Source organism: Drosophila suzukii, chromosome 3, assembly GCF_043229965.1.
Source record: "Drosophila suzukii chromosome 3, CBGP_Dsuzu_IsoJpt1.0, whole genome shotgun sequence".
Taxonomy (NCBI): domain Eukaryota; kingdom Metazoa; phylum Arthropoda; class Insecta; order Diptera; family Drosophilidae; genus Drosophila; species Drosophila suzukii.
The window spans coordinates 7,441,331-7,464,525 of record NC_092082.1 but is presented as its reverse complement, the minus strand read 5'-3'; the positions used below and the strand labels follow the sequence as shown (position 1 = coordinate 7,464,525).

Sequence of the window (23,195 nt, the reverse complement as noted above, 5' to 3'; positions counted from 1 at the left end):
GTAAACATAAACCACATTGAGCAGTTGGACAAACATGGAAAAAGATTTAAAACTATAAAAAAACGACAATAGACGTTACACACAAAGAGAGACAACGATACAAAAAGTAGATAGAGATAGAGCGACAAACACACTAAAGATACAAAATAAAGTTAAACAGATACACCAGACAGACAAAGAGCTGGAAAACGTAAATCTCGGCGATTTTATAGCCGAATGTCAATTTTTTGCTTAATTAAAAACCTATAAAAAAATAATATATAAAAACCCTACGGAATATATTATAGAAATAGGTAAGTTTTGGAAAACTTTCTTAGAAGACTCGGTAAGTACTTTTTATATAGAAGCGTAAAATCGAATGCTTTGGAACAGAGATCTATTCCAGATCTGAGAATTTCAGAACAGAACAGCTTGAGGAACAGTGAAAATAGCTTTGCTACCCTATTCGCCCTACTCGTTTCGGTCCTGACCTGTTGCTGATTGTCTTTGGCCTGTTTGAATTTCAATTGACTTGGTCCCAACGGATAGTGATGATGACGACCAGATCCCACGTTGCCTCCGATTCCGCCCAGATGACGCAATGAGGCATGATGGGGTGGATAATGTTGCTGCTGTTTCAGATGTTGCTGCTGGTGTTGCTGCTGTTGTTGTTGTTGTGGAGGCGATAATGATGATGAGGACTGGTTGCTTGCTGTCTGATAATGTGATGCTGGCTGTGAGCGATGCAGTATGGGTCCCGCCGACATGGGCCGATGGGGCAACTGTAGTGCGGGTCTATCGTATACATATACACAGGTCAGTTAACAGTTATGGTGGGATGGTGGGTGGTTCGGGATCAGTGTTGGAGATTCTATATAGATATATTTTCCTAGCTATATAGCTAAACTGAGAAACAATATACTGACTTTAAATAACCGTGGAAACTAGCTTCACTACGTATTGAGATAAAAAAGATCTTTCTGAGAAATAGGTAGTTGAATTAAATTTTAGCTTCATCATTTGACCTAACTCAAGTTCTAAGCTTCTTCATTATTACTGGGATAATAGTTCTTGGATATAATAATAACTACCTTTTCCAACACTGTTCAGGATGGAATTGGGATACTTTGGGATTGGGATACTTTGGAATATGGGATAGGCATTTTCGGTTATTGACTAGGTACCGTTTGTGTATATCCGTTACGGTCATGCCCAGGCCCGAGTCCGACGAAGGACTCCGTCCGGTGGCGGCTATTATTTCCAAATCGTCGGCTGTTACCTGTTGGGTAGCGGAACGGAATGGTACGGAATGGAACGAAACGATCGATTTGTTTTGCATACGATTCAGAGCGAGAGTGAGTGAGACAGTGACAGCTGAACAGTTTGAGAGTGAGTTAGTGAGTGAGAGGGGTTCTAATCTAGGCTTCCGTAGAATTCTACCGAGCATAGACAGAGACAGAAAGAGGTAAAGAGAGCTAGACAGAGATAGCGTCTAGGAGTCAGAGCTGAAGAGCGACAGAGATAGAGTGTCTGGGAGTGCATTCGTAGTTCGGTCGATAGTTATATTGATTGGTATATATGCATATATTGGTGCTGATTCTTGGTGACTGTTGTGGTTTCTTTGTTATCCTTTAGGTGCATTTTCGGTGTGGGAATACATAGATTCGATGTGATATTTTACAGTAACTTTGTTACTTAAACGTAGTACTAAATTTAAAAATAACTATTTTATCTAAGTGACACTTTGTCACAGCCCACAATTGTATTTACACTTACAGTTTAGCTCAATGAGAGTCAACTGTACGTTTGAATATTCACAAATTGGCTCGAATTTCCCAATGTTTGCGATCGAATTTCTTTCGTTTTTGCTTAATTTACATTAATCCGCCAAGGCCTCTTTTCTTATGGCTAAAAATGATGTAAAAACTTTGCCACTACAATGTAACTAAAGTTGTTTCTATGTATAAGTGTTTTTGTTTTGGAAAAATTGACATTCGATTTGATTGTTTTTGTTTTTAAATGCAATTTTACTTGCAAAGGGCCGAATCAGATGAAAGCGAAATTCTGAAAGCTTTGTCGAAAAGAAAATAAACGAAAATTACATGCAACATTTGGGGAAATGAAAGAAGCATTAACTGGTTTGGAGTTGGGTGGCTAAAGAAAGTATCAAGTGTATCTCGTTCAACAATTAAACTACAAGTTTTGTTTGGATTTTCTTTTGTCGAGTGTTATTTGTATTTCGTCTACAGTTGAAACAGATAAATTAAATGTAAGAGTTACAAACATACAGTGACAACAATTATCAACGACAACAGCAAGAAGAGAAAGATATACTAAACAATAAACATTTTGTAGGCGATAGATATAAGTAGAGTAGATATAGAAGAATAGTAGACAGTGGACCGGTTGAACAGTAGTCAACGTTTAGTTAGAGTTTATTTGGCTGAACATGCTCAGTGTGTATAGTTTGGGGTAGAGAAGTGTCTCTCCTAACTAAGTATATATTGTGTCTGTGTCGTAGAATAAATCTTCTAAAAAGCTTACCGGCAAATCACGGGCGGGGTCTCCCTTACGCTGTAAAAGATAGAGGGGTTTACATAGGGTATACTCGAAAATATGGTTATACTGGGACTTACCCTATGCCTATCCACGCTATAAGGATCGCGTTCTCTGCGATAGACGAGCTCATCGTATCGCGTGCGATCCTCGGGGAACACCAGTTCCCGTATTTCCGTCACTAGCGTGTGCTGGAAGTAAAGAAACAATTTTGTTTTTAAAATATTTGTCATAAAAGGGTAACAAGTACCCCTTCTCAATTCTCATTTCCCCAAGATCTCAGAAATCCTCTTGAAAACTCACCTTCTCGTACGTATCTAACATCTCTAATAAGACGGCAACAAAGGCATCTATGGTCATTGCTTTCGCACTATATTCGGCAATATAGTAGGAAAGGCTTGCAAAGTGATGACGGGGCAGCAGAGAGCGCGCCTTCTCCTCCACCATGGTCGCAATTTGACCTTTTCGGCGTGCTCTGTATGGTATCAAAAGAACTTATCTAATAGAATTCGTAAGCTCCTCAGATGGACCCACCTTGTGCCCGTTGGACTATAGGCATCCCAGGGCTCCATCTCGATGGAGGTGCAGGAGTGCGGCACCTTGCCCACGTCACGTATCACCAGCGACATGCGCTTGTGGTACTTCAACTGACCCACCGCCTCGTCGTGCGTCACATCGAGAAAGGACTGCCCGTTGACCTCGAGGATCTCGTCGCCGATCATTAGTCCGGATCGATCCGCCACACTGTCCTTATCCACGCCGGTGACGAAGATACCCAGGCCATACTCCACGCCGCCACGGATCATCAGACCCAGAGATTGACCCGGCTCGATTAGCAGCTCCACACGACGTATCCTGATGGGTTGGTAAGGGGTTAGGTTTTTTAAGATATCCTAGCGATATTGGATTCGGTGTCCTTAATAATCTCTTGTTTTTTTGTTTTTAAGGGTATTTTTTAGGAGTTCGTTTTTTTTCATACTAGAGCATATACTTCTGAATACTAAAATAGTCACCAGCGAGAACAGCAGCCCTATATCAGGGGTTACGCTTTTTCAATGCCGACGCTCTGCCGACACATGCACAGTGTACAGCATACGCGGCACCGAAATTCCTCACACCAATGTATGTCAAAACATCATACTTATTAATTGTTCTGCCTCTGCTGGTGACCACTGGAATACTAACCTCAATGGTTTTAAAAATCTCTTGATACCATATGTTAAAACAAATAATCGTTCCTAATCTCAAGAGATTTGAGTTCCCAATAAAGTGTTAATGATTTCTAAAGTAACCAATAATTTATCAGTCCTATTTGGATTGCAAGAGATACGCATGTGGAAAGTTAGAAATGAACTCAAAAGACTTAAGTCCTCAATGCAGTATTCAAGAATTCCAAAATAACCCATCATGTATAGGTCCGATTTGGGTTTGTAAGAGATATGTGTGTGGTAACATAGAAATGATAGGTATTATTTAGGGTACTCACCGATCCCGTCGCTCGCTGCGCCTGCCCCCGTACTCCATGGGCGGGGAGGCGGGTCTTCCGTGGCGGTCCATCCAGGAGCAGGTCTGGCGGAAGGGCAGACCCGCTCCGGAGGCCGCCGCCGCTGCCGCCGCTGCTGCCGCCTGGTTCTGTGGGTGGAGGGGGGGTGCCATCGACGCGTACATGGGATCGCGGGAGGGCGGACCGAAGCCGTGGAGCGGGGCGGTCGAGTTCAGAGTGGGCGGCGCTCGCACCGTCATACTGATTTGACGTGACGATTTCAATATCTGCACACATCTCTGCGTTAAGAAAAAATGTGGCAATAGAAGAGACACAAAAAAGAGTGGACAGATGCGAGCAGAACGGAACGGAATGAACCAACAAGAAGATAGAGAGCGAGGAAAAGGAGCAAAGTACTAAATGAAAATTAATAAAATTAAATTGAAATTCGCAAATTGCTAGGACAAAAACGTGTACGTATAGTGGTGGCGAAATTTTCGGAAATTTCTCGAAATTATTAATTAACTTTAACGGTGGACGTGACCTCTGAAATCCTCGTTTCCCCGTTCGACAAACCCCCAAGGCCCCCCCTGACTTTTATTTGTCGTCGGGCTTTCGTGGTCTAGTTTTGTTGTCAGTTTTCGGTGTACTATAGCTTGCCACAATTTGCCGTCATTATTTTAATTGTTTCTGACCAAAAAACTAATGTGAGAATGTGCAAAATTGTGTTTGGTCCAAGGACGTGGACGAGGGGGCAGGTGCGGGTGCTGTGTGCAAATTGGTCTGTGAATCCCCACAGGTGTTGTCCGCTTTCAGGGGTTTCAAGCTTCGGTCAGAGTCTTGATTTTTCGGTTTGCGGTCGGCTTTCCTTGGGCTTTTCACCCCACTGCACCCATTTTTGATAATCTTGTAAAGTTCTGTCAATCTAAAATGCAGCACCATAAGCTTTTATGGCTGAATTCCCTGTCATTCAGCAGGGATATAAATTTATTGTGAAATCCTTTTCAGCTTAGTTTTCTATTTAAAAGGATGTGTGTAGCTCAAATGGAATTTTTAAAAGCCAAAAGCAAAGCAAAGTCGTCTACTTTATTGCCAAAATAATTGCCAGTCCGGTCAACTAAAACTACCAACTGAAAAAAGTCTAAAAAATATAGAACCAAAAACCAAATATACTTAAAAAAATTCGAATACAAAATGCGACTAATCTATTGCCAATTTTTTCTCGGTGTATATTTGTATTAGTGTATTATTGATTTTATTTTCATGGTTTTTCTCAAATGTATGTTCGTATTTGGTTTAGTAATATTCATACAAAACTGTATCAAGTGCATAAAGATTTATATACTTGTATAGGAAACAACTACGAAAAATCGCTCAAAGCATACAGCAATCGATCCGGAAAATGGGGAAAATGTCAATCTATATATTTGCATTTGTGCTTAACTTCGATGTGTGTGTGTTTGCTGGCTGCCAAAACAAGTTCTGTCGAAAACGGTTAAAGTTTAAATTGATAGAAAGCGTGAGAAATGGCACACCATGTGCCATGCCAAAGCCCATCGTCCTTTTGGCCAGATAGTAATATGTTTGAGAATGAATTATATTGACTATCATAACGTGTCACATAAAATATTCCACAATAAATTGACTTTCGTTCTTGGGCAGCTGCCACCGTCGGTGGGCTGAGAAAATCCCATTCTTTTGGCTACTCTGTCAAGTGTCGGCCATAAAAGACGATGGTGGCCTACTGAATACAGTTTACTCCTTGTGCGGGTATATAAATGTGTGGCATGCTTGCACGCCTGATGGATAGAACCCCATTATGGGCAACTATTAAGAGCCAGCGATTGACAAACTGAGGCTGTCGATACACCAGGACGGCCTGGCTAGAAAATCGCATTAAAAATCAATAAAGTGTACAATAAAATTAGATATTTTTTTGATGGAAGAAATAATTTTGACAAGGCTGTCAGGGTCGAACGAAAGGCAGCTGAGATTTAGGGTGGACAAAAAGAGAGATTAAGGTTGCCAAAACTCTCTAAAAATATTGAAAATTGCTCTCCGTATTTATATTCATTTTTATTTCTCCTGAGAATTTGTAAAAGTAAACTTGAATTTAATTGGTTCCAGTCCATGTACATTGCAAGGATTTTTATATAATAACTTTCTCCATGTACACTTTTTTTTCCATATACATATTTTATAGAAATATTAGAGTGACATTTTTTGGTAATATTTTGTCAAAGGAAAAGCAATCCCCTAGTCAATACATTTTAATATACGACAAACATTTATTTTTAAATGTTCAAAGGATCTACTCTACTTCCCACTTTGCTGTATGCTTTGATCGATTTTTATCTAAGTATAAATAACATTAGCTACTACAAAATATTTAATAAAGATCAAAAGAGATATAAATGTTTATGCGGGCGTAAATATTCTGTTGGATGCTCACCTTCAGCGCCTCCTCGTGATTGATTGAGGTGAAGGGGGTGCCATTCACCTCTAGGATTGTATCACCGGGTCGCAAACCGGCGCGCTCGGCCACCGAATTTTCCTCGATGCGTGAGATGTAGACGCCTAAGCCTAGACCAACAAAAAAATTTGAAAAATAGAAGAGGATGGGAAATCAATTAGCCAGCCCAGCTCACACACTCAATTTTTAATAAAAGTTCCCCCAAAACCCCGCAGGCCAAAATTACCCAGACCCCTTTTCTGCCAGAGCCTCTGTGATTTTCCTATTTTTTTTCCATGTTTTTCATTAAGCTCAGCCATTTTGCAGGGGATTGAGGATGGAGTGCGGCAGCCATTTTATGTTTAATTTATAAAGCACGTGTGTCTGTGTGAATGAGTGTGAGTGTGCCACAATGGCGGCGAGGTAAAGAAAGGAGGGGAAAACCAAAGAGGAGAGAGTGGGAGAAAGGGGTGCTGCAGAGGCGAGAAAAGAAAGGCCTGCATACGGGGGCAACTTAAATAGATTTTTATCGATTTTAAAGCCGTCCGCATATTGCAAACTAAAAATAAATTCTACAGCAGGAAATGGGAATGAAGAGGAAGAGGTAGGCAAAGGTGGAAATGTAGGAAAAGGGGCAGGAAAAGCTGGTTAGCCAAAAAGGTAGTCAGGTGCAAAATGCACTTGGAAATGTCAAAGCTGCTGGCGGTTTGTCACACACAAACATGCACGCCAATACACGTGGTTACTGCAACACGGACGGACACACGGCTCTCGGAGACCCGGACAATAAAACGAAATTGAAAACTAAATTGCACCTAAGAGCTTCCCAGGCCAAAAACGAACTAGAAACCCAAACCGACTGGGCGTGACATCGAATCAAACATCAAGGGGCGTGCCACCAGATAGATTGAATGGGTAAAGAGGTCTCGGGAAATTTCAGTGGGATGGATTTTATGCGACGCGGAGGGCTCAACATATCGTTTTCACTTAAGCTAGCATTAGATGATAATATATCAACGAAACCCAAAATAAATACCAAGAGGTGGTACATATAAACCTTGAAGTTCCCGAATAACATTTTTGAATACATAAAAAATGTCTACCAAGGACTAATACGGAAGACTAAAATCACACATAGGTCTCAAATAGTTTTCATAATTAATGAATATTAACTTTTTACCAAACCAAAATTTGTAAATTGATATCAAGGTCTATCAAATATTCCCCTTACTCACCTGAGTCTTTGCCTCCTTTGACGCAAATCCCGAATCCATGATCGATTTGCTGGTCGCGCGACATGGAAACGGTTCGCGTCGTAAGTTCGTGGATATTCGGGACACTGCGATCCCTTTCCCGCTCCCGATCCCGATAAATCTGAAAAATGTAGAAATATTAGAAAAACATATAAAACCCTCTTGAAGGAAAAACCAAAGTCCACACGGGGAATTATTAAAATGTCATACAAGTACATACGAACTAAAAGATTTGATATAATTAGTATAATCAGGATGATATTATTGTTTTCAGACTTCAATCTATGGGATTCCTATAGTTTATGCTAGAACTTTTTAAATATCATTCTATTTGAGGTTGAAACTGATATCATACCACTTAATATAAGATTTCTAAATAGATTGATACTGATCTCATGTTAGAACTTTTTAAACAATCTTCCTTTAAAGATCGAAAATCTATCGTACTATAACTTTTTAACTACCGTTGCTTCACAGATTGCAAGTTCCTTCATGATAGCGCTAACCCTTTTCATATATTCTTTGTGCCACTTTTTCTTTAAGAATTGGGAATGATATCATTCTAAAATTTTGTAATACTCTTTGTTCAGAATTTGAAAGGGATTAGCTTGGAAATTTTCCCCGTATGGCTTTGGATAAGATGGTAAGACAGACACTCACCTGGTGGGTGGTGGAGGGCGGACTGCTGGCGGGGCTCCGCCTGCCGGTGCGATCCCGATCCCGCGTGCCGCCGTTGCTGTAGTGGTAGCTACTCGTAGGAACTGATGACGACTGGGTGGCGCCGAACATGCGGAGCACCTGCTCCGGCGAGATGGGCCGCTTCTTGTTGCCATTGCTGCTGGCGTGCTGGCCCATCGACCGTCCGCTGGCCGCCGTCGAGGTGGGCAGGGTGCCCGCCGTTCCAGCGGCCATGTGGCTGGCGGGTGAGGAGCTGAGATAGGCGCTGCCACGCCCCGGCAGCGAACCGCCCTTCGTGGGCACGCCCGCCGAGTTGAAGTAGTAGTGCGGCGAGTGGGGGCGCTCGATGATCGTGTAGGAGGTGCCCGGCGGCGAGTAATAGAGTCCGGATCGACCGCCGGCACCGCGCAGCGAACTGGTGCTATTGCCAACGCGTGATCCTCCGGCCGCCGCAGCCGCCGAAGATCCGCCATAGGGTCCGCTGCCCGGCGGCGGACTGATCATGCCGAAGGCCAGACCAATATCCTCCGCCTCGAAGCTGCTCGGACCCGGCGCTCCACTACCGCGCAGGTGGTGACCACTGAGGCCCGATGAACCGCCCGTCGGCACGCTCGACGACGACTGCGTCCCGCCCATATTGGGCCCAAGGCCAAAGCCGGCGGCTGCCGCTGCGGTCGCATTGTATCCGTAGGGTCGGGCACTCCATCGCGAGGGTCCAAGATCACAGAGTTCGGCATAGTCGTTGCCAGCTGCGCTCATTGTCAGGGGGTCGCCGTCGTATGGAATGCCACTGCCCCCAAGGCGCATTACACTGCTGGAGCTGGAACAGAGAGGATATCATTAAATATAGGGTAAACTGACTATAAAGTGTCTTTTAAATGCAGCTGTCATCGATCTATCTCAGTTTATAAAGACTTTTAAGCTATATCTATTGGAATTTGCATTTCAAGGTCCCCAAATATTAAGATTTATAAGTTCTGAATTAATTTCTAAATATTTTTAACATATTGAAGAACACTGTAAGCATTTCTAAATATTTTTTTATTAGGTAAATATTTTTTTAAATGCAACAAGAAAAGATAGTAGTAGTTTTCTAGAATGAAGAATTTTCAGCTGAATTTATTAAAATCTAAGACATTTAAATATTGTTAAAATAATTTGGTAATGAACTTTAAATTTGTATCTATTGATAGGTAAATTAACTTAAAAATCGGGCTTTTTGTAAGTATATATTCATAAAAAAATATATTTATATTTATTGCCCAGGACAAAAGTGCTAATATCCTCATCTCCCATTTTACTACAACCAAGGAAACCTTTTAAAATTAGGATTCCCAAACATGAGTCTATTCAGTATGCGTTTATAAAGGCCTAATCGACCCCTGCTCTCGTAACAGGTACCATCCATCCGGAATTGGGTTAACACAGCCGCTCCTCCATCCAATCTGCAATCCCTCGAACAACTTTTGTTTGCGTATGCAGGCCGCTAAGCCGCGGCTCAGACTGAGCGCCACATTCAGTGCAAACAATGGCTTAATCTCCAGAGTCATATGGTATACTGCCGTCCCTCATCCTCCTCCATCATGGCCGTAAAAACAGAGACACACACACAGACATACTCATTTGCACACACTGCGAAATCAATGGGAACTTATGCCCCGTGCTTCATTATTTATGTGCCAACTTTGGTTGGCAAAACAAAAACAGGCTAGCACAAAGGCAACACCAGCTACACGAACCACACTCCCGGAGGAGGAGAGCTTTCCCCGTATACCATCCACACATTTTCACACCGTTCCGATGGTATGGGGCCAGCTCTGTACTCATAAATAGTTGAAAATTGCCGTGCTCACACATTGCCACTCACTTAGCCATGGCCCTGGTATTAGGATCAGGAATGACGTGCACACGATAGCCATTCTGCGGCACTGGCCATAAAATATTTTCAATTTTACAGGATGAAACCAAAAAAAACCCTTAAGAAGTGAGTGCTATTCCAAAAAAAGATCAATGGGATAAAAAAACAGGTGTAACATCTCTTACTAAAAGAATTATATAAGATATTTTCCATTTTCAAAAATTTCACCATTAGATAAAATTATAAGCCTAAAGAAATACAACTATTTTTGAACAATTTTCGCATTTCTTGTAAGGGGGTGCATCGTCTTTTTTGGCGTAAAATGCGAAAAGTTAAAAATTTCAAGTTTTGAATGCCAATGGATTGGAAATTAAACAACGAGCTCAACGAGGTATGACATTCCTCAAACTGATGCTTATTTTCTTTAAAGCAGTCAAAAAACTTAATTTTTAGGGCGAAAAATTGGGGTTTTAATTTGGTAAAAAATAATAGATTCAGATTTCAGTCAAAAATACGATTTTTCTTTCCAGTTTTTCAGTCGTAGTTAAGTCAAATCAAGGAGTACATCCAAAAGACCGACTGTTTTGAACAGCTTGCTACCTATGCTAACGATCCCAATCACTTTAAGAAAAATTTATTTTTTGACCAATTTTCGCATTTTTTGTAAGGGGGTGCATCGTCTTTTTTTGCGAAAAATGCGAAAAATTAAAAATTTTCAGGTTTGAATGTCAGTGGATTGGAAATTAAGCAACGAACTCAACGAGGTATGACATTCCTCGATCTGACTATTAGTTTTTATAAGGCAGCCAAAAAACTGAATTTTAATGGTGAAAAATTCGGATTCCAATTTGGTCAAGATTACGAAATTCAGATTTTAGTCAAAGATACGATTTGTGTATAATAAAATAATAGTATTTTAAGAAATTATTATTTAAAACTTTAATATTTAAAAAAAATGGTTAGTTAACTTTTAACCTAGAAAATGTATTGAATTTTACATTTTTGAATCTACTTTAAGTTTAACATAAGGAAGATAAAACAGGCTTTAGTTTAATGTTTAATTATATATTTTTCACTCTGGAAATTTCGATCCCTAACTTAAAATTGCTTAAACTCGTCTTAAACCTCTTACAAACTCTTAAGTTCTTTATAAGGTCTACCCTATATAAACCGAATTCTTAATTTAATATTTATTACGAGACCCTCAAATAAGGCACAATTTACTTTTAAAAGTTAAAGTTAAAATGTTATACATAAATAAGCAGTTGGAAACTAGCTGGTTTAAAGGAAAGTTCCTTAACATTCCATCAGGCCGTCGAGTTCAATTAAAAAACTTGCCCATCGATTATGCCAATAAAAGTTGCATCAAAGCCATAAACGAAACGCTTTCGATTAATCGAGTGTGAATAGCAAATAAGTTTCGAGTACTCAAATACTCGTGCGTGTGTGTTTGCAGTTATTTTTATATTCATTTTTTCCTTTTTTTTGCATTTGTGTGAGTTGTAAAGTTGTGGGGGTGTGTTAAAGGGGTGGGAAATGTGGGTGGGGGTGGAGAAAGGTAAAGTGCACTTTCAGCTAAGCGCCGAAGAACAAAGCGCCGGCCAATTTGGTTTGACGCTTAAGCGCACTTAGCGGTCGACCATTGGCAAACACAAATACAAACACACAAACAGGACATGCCAAACACGCACACTTGCTCAGCTAAGTCACTAACACACACACGCACACACACAGGGACACCTAACTACGTAATGGCTGGCAATTGTGCTTACGTCTAACAAGCAGCCAATAATGTCCTTTTTGATTTACCGATACACATTTGCATTTCTTTCTGCCACACAACAAATTGGCAAGCAGACGCCATTACAAATAAGGCTAACACATACACGGGCAGCAATGGAAAACATATGTGTTTGTGCCAATGTATTTTGTATAAATATCAATAAGAAGCATCAGCAGAAGCTTCCCTATATTATATAGATATGACAATAAATTTCTCTGCTCTCTCTCTCTCTCCCTCTTACCATATCTTTTGTTTCTCCCACTTTCTTTTTTTTCATGTATTTCATTTTTATTTTATTTATTTTTCTTTGTGTTCTTGTTGCTGCCTTGGCTTTGTTAGGGAATAAACGGCAAAAACAGCATGCTCCAAACGTATTTACTCATGACCTTGCTGAAGCACAGCCAGCACTCACACACTTGTCCAAGGATCGCACACACACACACACCACCACACACACACCACCACACACACAATTCACAACCACAGTTGCCGCCGTTTGGCGTTGGCGCTTGTCACAAGGACATTTTTCATGTGCGCAATGTGACATTTTTCGGAATTGTTAGTCTGACTCTGGTTTGTGAAAGGCAGTCGAGAGTGCATGGATGGACCGTGTCATGAAGTGGTGAACTCAGTAAATGGTTTAAACACTCAAGAAATATCTAAAAGATACATATTTTGAAAGGAATATCTATCTGTAAATATCGATTTTTCGGTCAAAAATATTTTGTTATTTATTTTCAGACCCTTCTTAAGAAACTACAACTTTAAAAAGGTATATAAAAATGTTTACAATAGCGAAATTAATATAACACATATCAAATGAGAAATCAAGCTCAAATAAATTATGATTATTTTAAAACCACATCCCATTTGAAAGTTCCGATAAGCTTAACTCTAAATCCTAGTACCAAGTATAATGGTTTTAAATAATGTTAGTATGATATTATCATATTTGTTACTTGTTATTATGATATTATCATATTCATATTTTAAATTATCATATTTTAAAGTGCCTATAAGCTGTACTTAAAATCGTGAGACCAATTATCCCTTTTAATATCGAATGTCATTCAGTAAAAGTGTACAATTTTGATAGGTTTTATGTAAACTTATTAGTTTTCTAAAAATTCGGACTTTTTTTTAAAGTCTAATCCCACTGTTCTGAATTCCAATTCACATTTTTTGTCTTCTACCAGCATCTGGCACTTTGTTGTAACTGTTTCGCTGTTGTGACTGCCACGCCCCCTGCTCTTCGCCCCCTATTCCGACATGGACTCTGGTTTTTGCTGTTGCTGTTGTTTGATTTGAAAATAAGTTTTGTATATTGTTCACTCCAGTTTTTATGGCACTCGAGCCTAGGTAGTTTGCATGTTGCATTGCATGTTCCATCTAGTTGGGTCTACACAGGAAAAAAGCTTTTAAATAAGGGTCAAGACGATCTTATAACATGTTGAATACAAATGTTATTTTGGCAGCAAACAAAATTTCCGAAGAATATTATGTATCATGTATATATTATATTATTTTTATACACCAAATGCAAATTAGGAAAAATGGTTTTACATTTTTTTTCTGTGTCCTTGTGGGCATGTGTCTTTTATGCATTGCCCTTTTTGGTCCAAAGCTCAACTGCGATTGCAATTGTCGTGGTAGTTGTTGTTCTCCCTCGAGTTGTGTGCATTTTTAAAATAATTGCTAAGCACATTTCGATGTTTGAGTATTTGCATACGAAGTGCACACATTCATATGCACAGACTGAAAGGAGCAGGAAGAAAGGAAGGCCCCCAAATGTATGCTATGCAAAAGACTTTATTTCAGCGCGAACCCTTTTTCACTTTGGCATTAATAATTGATGTTTAATATGCGCCTGTCATTTAACGTTCAGCTTTTCAAGTGCGCTTAATAGTGCCTGAGGCATATTAAAACATTAACCAAAGCTGCAGAATTTCGCTAAGGCCCAGGGCATTCATCAACTTTCATCATCATCATCAGCGGTCTCTTTTTTTTTGTTTTTGTTCTCCTCCCTGTTTTTTTTGGCGGTAAATTTCTGGGGAAGTAATTATGATAAATGCAGGATATACACGAGTGCGGGGGCCGTTTGCCGAAGCGGCATGTCGAACTTGTAACTGGGTTAATTGCGCGTAAATAAAAGGCAGGTAGCACACGGGGAACATGTGCCTCGCCCATTTCCCATTTCCCATTTCCGGTGCTGCTGTCAATAAATCTTGAACACAAGATCTTGGGGCATTTTGATAAGCAAAGCGTAAGACTTGAGTTACGTGACTTTGTCTTGTTTACTCTGCGTACCGACTTGAATAAATATATGTGCATTTTCACTTTATTCCGCAAGCTTTGTTCTTGTTAAATTGGTGATAAGTGAAAGCAGCGTGCTGGTTGATAAATGAGCAATATATGCTATGGTATTAATGAATCATTTCACTTTAATGTCATTTTGAGATTTAAAAAAAATATGGTAAAAAATTAGTTGCACTGTAAAAATTTATATGAAAACATGGTTTTGGAATATTGAAAGTTTTTTGTTTTATAATTTATAATGTTTTAAGGCAATTTTTATGATTTTTCCCACTGCCTCTTGTATTTAATGTTAAATCAGGAATTACGTTTCCTGATTTGCATACTCTAATACTATTTCCAGTATTGATCAATAATATATTGTCATTGTACTCTACTAGATTTTGAAATTATTATTTGATCCAATTAAAGTGGGACATTCCGTAAATCATAGCCTTGTTCAAGACAAAGTTTCATGTACATTTATACCAACATAAACTCATATTGATTGGCCCGCAGATGGAAGATATTCCAAGGACATCACCCACTCAACTCTGAACAATGGCTTTGCTCCTTGTGCAATGATGCCAAGTAGTACAACAAAACAAAGCTTCGCATACATAATGGCAATGCACTTGTTCATTTATGAATCAGCTTTGATAATGCTGTGGCTCAATTACCTGAAGTCTTTGAAAATGTGTACGCCTTATGTATAATCCTGTTCGATTAAAAATTAAAGATTCAAATTTGATTTCAAATTATCTCAATTAAAGAGAAATTGGTAAGTTATCGAATATGATTTTTCGTTAAAGATAAATCAACAAGAAAGCCCAAATATTTGTCAGCTACTTTTTAGTATGTATACTATGTACATCCACCACATAAGAATTTGTCCACATGTCTTTTCGCCCCTTTTGGTGGCTTTCAATTTTCTTTCGCCAGCATTGAGGGTGTGGTTTTCTTAAGATATTCCTTCAACTGAAGCGTCACGTAGACGACATGGAAGCCAGAAGAAAATCTGCTATAATAAGATATGCACAAATGCACATGCATAAGTTAGGACGGACCGTAGGAAAATCGTCCAAAGAAAGCCGAAACGTGGAAAAGGTACAACAAACCAGGCCCAAAAGAAGAACAAACCAAGTTGACTTACATGTCAACTATTGATTTTTTAATTAAATATTAATGAAGCACGAAGAACGGCAAACAGCAACGGTAAAAATGGCACAAAACACGCTCGAAAAAAGCAGAAGGGAAAAAGTTGAGCAGGGAAGTGGAACGCCTTTAGGTATGCTACAAAAAACATGACGCACAAAGAGGGTAGCAGGTGTGCTTGGGGGGGGTCGGGTATACAAAATATACGGGCAAATTACGAATTTTTAATCACACGTCGCGTTTGTTACATAAGCGGGAATATCAAGACCCCGCCAAACCTAAAAAAAAATAAAGTAGGAAAAAGCGAAGAGAAATCAAATAAAATAAATATGCAAAGCGTCGTCTCGCTGTCCCCACCACCACCACCCCACCCTTTTTCCCGCCCATATTTCCCTCTTTTGAGTAGGTCGTCTATGCACAGACACGCAACTACACTGATAACAAAATTATGTTGAGTTTCGGTAATATTATAATATTTATAAAACTTAATAACAGAAGAATTTAAGCAAGGAAGCAGAAATAATCATTATTAGCCATTATCATTTTTGAAGGACTACTAGGATTTATACTTTTAGAAGTACAGAATAACATTTTGTCATTCCTTAATAATGGTGTAAGAGATAGCCTTATGAAAAGCCATCAAAACTCTATTTACTCTTCTCTAGAAAATGTCTATAAATTAGACAAGGTGTAAAATTAAAAAATAACAATCAAAACAAACTGATATTTTTGTTAGCAAATTAATTTATCATTTATAAGTATAACTAGTATTCTATTTTAACCACCTATTACAAATATATTGATTAGTCGTAGGCAAGCCAAAATTTCATAGAACATTACCTTATGACAATGAAAATGTAAGTTCCTTAGAAATAGTTTTAGATACATAGTTAACAAATTTATATATATATAACTTTCAAAGTTAATAATTTCAAATTCTATCTATCTCAAATTCATTTATCTCTTATACAAGGAAGGTCCTATAAAAAATCTTTTAGGTTTGAAAAACTAAGTTTAGCTTCGACATACTTATAGTTTTCCCTCAGTGCACAGGGGCGAAAAGTCGGAAATGTGTGGAAATGTAAAAGGCAAATGAAACTAACTGGGGAAGTCAGGACCGGGGACTAACCGGGGAGTGTGTGTGCCAACGAGAGACAGGACAGCCGGGACGGGCTGGCATTTCCTACAAAACGCCGAGCAGCATTTTGTCCAGTCACGAAAAGTTTGGTCTAGGCAAAGACAAAAAAGCCAGAAAAAACTAACAAAAAGCAGCGCAATATACACACGTACCGCTGAATGCCCTGGGTTCGGGTTAGCAAGAAGCTCTCGAGTCGACAAAGTCTCAAGTTGAATGAAGAACTCACGCAACTTACACACCAAACCCAAAGGTGGGGTAAAAAACACACACCCCACTAACATATTATGCCGGGCAAGGAATTCTAGTTGTTTTCCTTTGCCTCGTTGGCCATGTTTACGATGTTGCGCTGGTACTACAAAATTGGTGCATTTGAAAATTAAAATTTATGACGGGTATAAATAATCATAAATAACAAGAGACCTACATAGGAACCGGTGAGGCGTTGAGAGTGTGATATAAGTTATATGTTGACCTAGGGTTAAATTACCATATATCTCAATTATGAATCAATTTTATCGACAACTTCAGCCCTTGGCCTGTCATTCGTTTGTCTTTGCATTAAAGTGCTGATGGGCTTTATTAATTTTTCCATAAATCTATAGGATTTCGCATGCCAAACTACAGCCTGTAAGCTCCTTAATTATTGTGTCAGCTAACTGAAAGTTAATAAACCAGCCATTGTCATGAAAATAAAATCCAAAAATAAACTGCCAGACCAAATGGGGCACGAGCCCAAATCAATAATAAATACATAAACAGGCCAAACAATGGTGCACAGAAGAAAGACAGAAGAAAAACCATTACCACGATGAGCTATGAAATACTCTTCAATATAAGTGCAAAAACTAATAAATTCAAATGCATAACACACTCTTTAGAAAAGTGTGCATTAAAATGTCCATTCTGCTTAAAACTTCTATGAAAAATATGTTAGGAAAATATTTATTTATTTATTTCAAAAGAGTTCCATGCCATAAGAAGCTTTGTCTACTTTAAGTGGCTTTCAGAAGAACACACATAAGCGGAAACTTCTATATTTATTTATAAAATAAAATCTGTTGAAACATTTTAAAGTGTTCTGAATTTATCTTGAGAGGCATATTTAATAGGAGAACATAAAGAACCATATTTATTATTTATATCCTTCACGTTTGTGCAGTTTAGAATTGCCTCTCGAATTTTGGCAACCCAGCAATGCAATAAATAATAGAGCGTTTTATCGGAGTCATCATAATCGTTGAATTGCGTGGGAAAGCCCCAGACGAGGAGCTCCACCACAAATAAGGATAATAAGCCAGCAATTAGTGTCAACCATAGACTCGCTGAAGACTCAAACAGAAACATGGCCCAAAGCCAAAGCTAAAGCTAAAGCCTTCAACCCATTTAAAGCAATTTTCCCTGGTTTGAAAATGCAGAGAATAACAAAAAAAAAAGGTTAAGCGAGGCGCTCGCACAGACGCAAATCTATTATCCTACATCCTTTTTAGCTTCTACGGTAGAAATTGAAATTGGAAAAAAAAAGAAAAAGAAAAAGAGAAGGAAGAAAAGTTGCAAGGACAAATCGCAATTCCAGTTTTATGAATATTTTTCTATTTGCCTATGGAAAACTGCTGAATGGTCCTTACTTTATCAAGACCTCCTTTTCGACGCAATTCAATGGCTAGAGGTGGAAGAAACTTTCTTAATACAAGATACTTAAGGGACTCGCACACGGTCGCAGAAAGAGGCGGAGTCCGACATTCAATTGCCACCATTCGGATATGAAGGATATGCCATTTATAATGTGTGTGTGTATCCTGGCAGGACTCAAACCGAAAGTCTTAAGTGAATTAAGAGGAAAACTTGCAACATTTCTAAGACAACCCCAAGCCACCCCGACCGTCCTCCATCAAGGTTAGCCCACTTAATGAGCTCTTGAAGTGTTCAAGTTTGAGTTGGCTAAATACATACATACATATATATCTGTGCGAGCATGAACAAAAAAGGATTATTTGATATGGCAGCCCCTCCTCCCACTTAAGCATTTCCTTCTGGCTGGACACCTGTGTCCACCAACCACCCTATCCACCCACCCTTAGGCTTCAAGATTGATTGTTATGCCACCGAAAACTAAACGCAGAAAGGGCTCGGCTCCTTGGTTTTGCTTTAGTTGGGTTTGGGGCCACTTAATGATTGCCAGCCAAAAGATTGTGGATGGTGAGAGGTCAGTTGGAGTGTGAGGAGTGCTTTCTCTGGAGGGGGGTGTCACCCACACCCTGAGTTATACCATAAAACAATTATTGGAATTTCTTTCTTTCACCTTCCCTTTTCGTTGCGTAGGGTTGGGTTTTTCTGGGCTTAGTATATGATGGGTGTAATTAAAGTTGGGGAATGGGAAGCGGGTCACGTAACTTCAAATCGATAGCAGATATATCAGCATAAAAAGCAATTATGGATTTACATTTTAACCTATGACTGTCAAAGAACTAACAATGTGTTAACAAGGTCTATAACAGATTTTTTTGATATAATGATTTTTTGATACGTTTTTTGATAATACCTTATAATATATAAACGAAAGTCTATCTAATATTATAAGAAAGGTTTTAAGAAATCATCATACCATAACTAACATAATACTAGTGCTATAATATCATATGATTTTTTGGATATGATGATTTTTCGATACCTTTTTTATAATACTTTATAATATAAACAGAAATTTAGCTAATATTATAAAAAAGGTATCAAAAAAATCGTATTAACAAAATAAATAATAAAAAACATATCATGAAATAATAATTTTAAAGGTTTACATATAAATATAAATTCCTACCGAATACTTTTGAATATATTTTGTATATTTTCCAATATAACAAAATATGAGAAATCACTTTATTATTTCTTGCGATCTCCAATATATTGTAAAATAGGTATTTTAGTGTAATTTAAAGAAAATAATTTGAAATGCTAGAACTCATTAGATAAAAAGTTTACCACAGCAATGACTTTAACTCTTTGTAATATCTAAGTAGCGATTAAAAATTGCAGACCTTCAAACTCGCCCACCTTGACCTTAAAGATATATAGTTATTCACTATAGCCACTATTAACGACAGAGTGTCAACAAAAAATTCGAGTAAGATATTAATAACCCAAAAAACACACTCGTGGTTGACACTTGCCGGCGACATGGGCTGAGGCTGAGTAATAACTATTTAATGAGTTTGTGTCACAGCTCGGCGTTGTTGCGGGGAACAAAGTAACTTGGCCGTGAACCAAGTGCCAACTGCCGTCATCGGGAGAACGCTTCCATCCACTGACGCCATTTAATTAAAATTTGCGCCTAATTAATTACCGAAAAATGCCCGAAATGGAAGCGCACAGCCTGACAGGACATTGGGTGTACGTGGCGTATGAGTGATGTTTGTCCGTTTAAATTTTCTGCTGTTTGATTGGGGCTCAGCACACTAATTGAAAATGAAAATTTGATTTTTGCGCATTTCTGTGGTCAGCACATTCAATATGCAGTTTGCATCATTGATTTCTACGTTTAAATTTCTCTCAATTATGCCAGAATTATTATTATTTTTAAGCCCTACCAAGCGCTGGGCAGCCTAAAAGTATGCAACACTTTTGTTGCTTTTCAATTTTTTTCGGTTCGTTACCATCATTTTAGCTCTGCATAATTGATGGCTGAGCTTTTAATTGAAACTGAATTGTGGTTATTATGAGTGTAACGCACAGAAGGGGCTGAATCGCGGAGAAATTTATGCAAATTAAGACTACACCGAGGGCGGTCGCAATTAAAGGAAAATTGCATCCTGAGGAGCGGAGAAAGAGAATGAAAGTGCTGTAATTGAAGAGCGTTTGAAGGGTGCGAGTGCCGAACGCTGCTTGAGATAGCAAAGGAAAGGGCGTCCTTGAAGGCGTGGGAGTTTTTTTTCGGTCGAGGATTTCTTAGCCGATTGGATATTCTTTAATTATTTGGAGAAAATAAGATTTCCGAGAATAAGTTGGCACGACCTTTCACAATTGACATTCATTTTATAGTCCCTAACTAGACTAATGAACTGGGTTCCATTTAATTGGGCATTATTATAACAAGAAGTATTTTTAGATACGTCTGATTAAGGCATACAATAAAAGTAGCCCTCGATTATCTTTCCAAGACAATTAGAAATAGAGTCAGGCTATATAGACAAAACATTTGATCAACCTATTGAAGACTATGCATTCATATTAAAGCACAAAAAAATAGATCCGTTGAAGAAATAAATGTTATAGCAAAATATTTCAATATTTATTTGGCAATACTTATATTGCTGGGAATAAAATCTGGTTTAATTCTTTAAAAAACACTTTTACAAACCTATTCAATGACTTAAATTACCTATTATTTATTTCAATATTAATGATATTGCCTAACTCATTTAATATTAGTTCTACCAAAATTGTAATGGGAATTCTTATGTATGTATGGATTTAAAAGAAAACAAAACGAATGCTCAAAAGATAAATTTTCACGACAACGATAAGAAAACTTAATAGTTCTCATTAAAATATCTTCTTATATATGATAAATAGTTTTAGTTTATTCAAAACTGTAAAAAAAATCATTTAATTAGCACATTTTTATCGTGATACTGATGAATAAAATATTATTTTGAAGTTCACTGAAGTATTAAGAATATTCACTACTTTTCCCAGGCACTGAACTTATCACTAAGTATCTTTTAACATTTTTACTAGACAAATCAGCTATTAAAATCTCTAAAATCGTACGCTCCTCGGGAAAGTTCTCTGCCAAATAAATGCCACAAAAGCGAGCAAAAAGTAATTGCTGAAACAATGAGACTACTTTATTCACTGTATCCTTGCGACAAGTTTGCAACTTTTTATGTAGCCCACTCTTGCGAGCCGGGACATTCAAACTTATCGCCCACTCAAAACTATAATCACAATGGTTTATTATACGAGTATCAGGTCCTTTCACCGCACATTATTTGTGCCTTATCTGTGTTCAGTTTTCGGGTTGCAAGCTCACCTGTTTGGAATTCTAAGGATACATTAAAAGTGCCGTTTGCTTGGGCGCGGTGTGTGTGTGTGTTGGTGAGAGGATCCTGCGGATGGAGGAGGCCTCTATTGAATGGATGGCAACTGGATAGGATGCTCGTCCTGTCCGCAACACAGTTGTCCCGCTGCCAGGCTTCCTGCAGCAGTCAGCTGATGCTGATTGTGAGGCTCCTGCTGCTTGTGGCATGCAAAAAGTTTTCCCTTTGAGTTTTCCAACGCCGTTCGTCTGTCTGTGTGTCTGTCTGTTTGTCACTCTATGCGCTTCCTGCCTCTCGATGCCGCCACGTTGTGGCGAGAGTGAAAGTATTTTTTTCTGTTTTTTTCTTCTTCTTGGCTCCTTTGTTGTATTTTATCGTGGTGAATTTCGGATTGGGGGTGCTCTGCTCTCTCTTTCGCTCGGCCCCAAGCTTTCTCCCTCGCTCAGAGAGCTAGGCACATTTTCTGGTTGAGTAAATCTTTATAATATTTTTCTTGATATTTCTCCCGTAACAGAGACACTTTGTTTAAGGCTTGTTTATTAGATTATTATATATATTTTGCATATCTTGTATTTCTTTTATAGATCTTTGGTAAGCAGTAGTTGGAAAGTTTTTGGTAATGTTATGTGCTCTATAGGTTGTGCTCTCTGCACGCCTATAATCTGGATACTCCGTATCCCGACCGAGGAGTCCGAAACCCAAACCGATTTTCGGACTGGCGACTCCGAAACGACTGTCGTACGTGGCGAATTTGACGTTTTGTGTAATTTAACCTTCTGCCCTACTCTTCTCGAATGCGTCATCGGGAATCGCGTAGAGTGGAGGAGTCGTCTCGAATCGCTTATTTATTTGCTTAATATTTTATTTGGCACCCACACACGCGCACGCACACTTTGTTGCACATGTTTTCATATTTGCGATTATTTTGGTTTTATTAAGCATACGCCATGGTGTACGCGAGCCCTCGAACAGTTCGAGTTTGGAGAGCCTTGGCCAGAAGCCTTCAAGGTTATTATTTCCTTGGTGGTTTGCCTCAAATTGTAACCCTCATCTTTTACTGTTTCGGTTTCTGTTTTTCTTTTTTTGTATTTTCTTTCTGTTACCAATTTAATGAAGAGCCCTTAGCTCTATTTCGGCCTGTTCTTGGCTGTATCTACATGCCCCATGCATATTGCCAAAAAAAAAAATTGTTGGAGGAGGAAAATCGTTTCACACATTACACACAACAACATGGAAGAGCCAGAGTTGCCCTGTCTCTTTCCTTCTTTCGCCTCAGGGAGCCCATAATTGGCGTATTTGCCTAACTGGCATTTCTAAACACTTTTTACTTTGGTTGTTTTTTGTTTTCGGGTTATTTGGCTGAGCCCTGTGCAATTATTTTTTAGCCAACTTTTTTTTTCTTTTCCACGAAGCGCGATTTGGGCTGCGATTTTGTAGTTTCTTTCCCTTCGCTCTCTCCTTGTGTATTTTGTTTTAATTTTTCAGCGGAGCTCCGCGTCTTGACCGTTTGGCTCCACTTCTCCGACTACTTTGGA

At 38.8% G+C, this 23,195-nt stretch overlaps 1 protein-coding gene across 1 annotated transcript in view; it reads right to left on the bottom strand.

The window, feature by feature from the left end:
- dysc (whirlin protein dyschronic) overlaps positions 1–23,195 on the bottom strand; it is a 39,676-nt gene extending 16,481 nt beyond the window's left edge. Inside the window, 11 exon segments of the mRNA XM_065864102.2 lie at positions 471–774; positions 1,164–1,258; positions 2,524–2,553; positions 2,616–2,726; positions 2,839–3,010; positions 3,070–3,390; positions 4,022–4,317; positions 6,471–6,601; positions 7,706–7,844; positions 8,384–9,221; positions 21,654–23,195. Of these exon segments, the coding sequence (XP_065720174.2) occupies positions 471–774; positions 1,164–1,258; positions 2,524–2,553; positions 2,616–2,726; positions 2,839–3,010; positions 3,070–3,390; positions 4,022–4,317; positions 6,471–6,601; positions 7,706–7,844; positions 8,384–9,208 (2,424 nt within the window). The 5' untranslated portion in view covers positions 9,209–9,221; positions 21,654–23,195.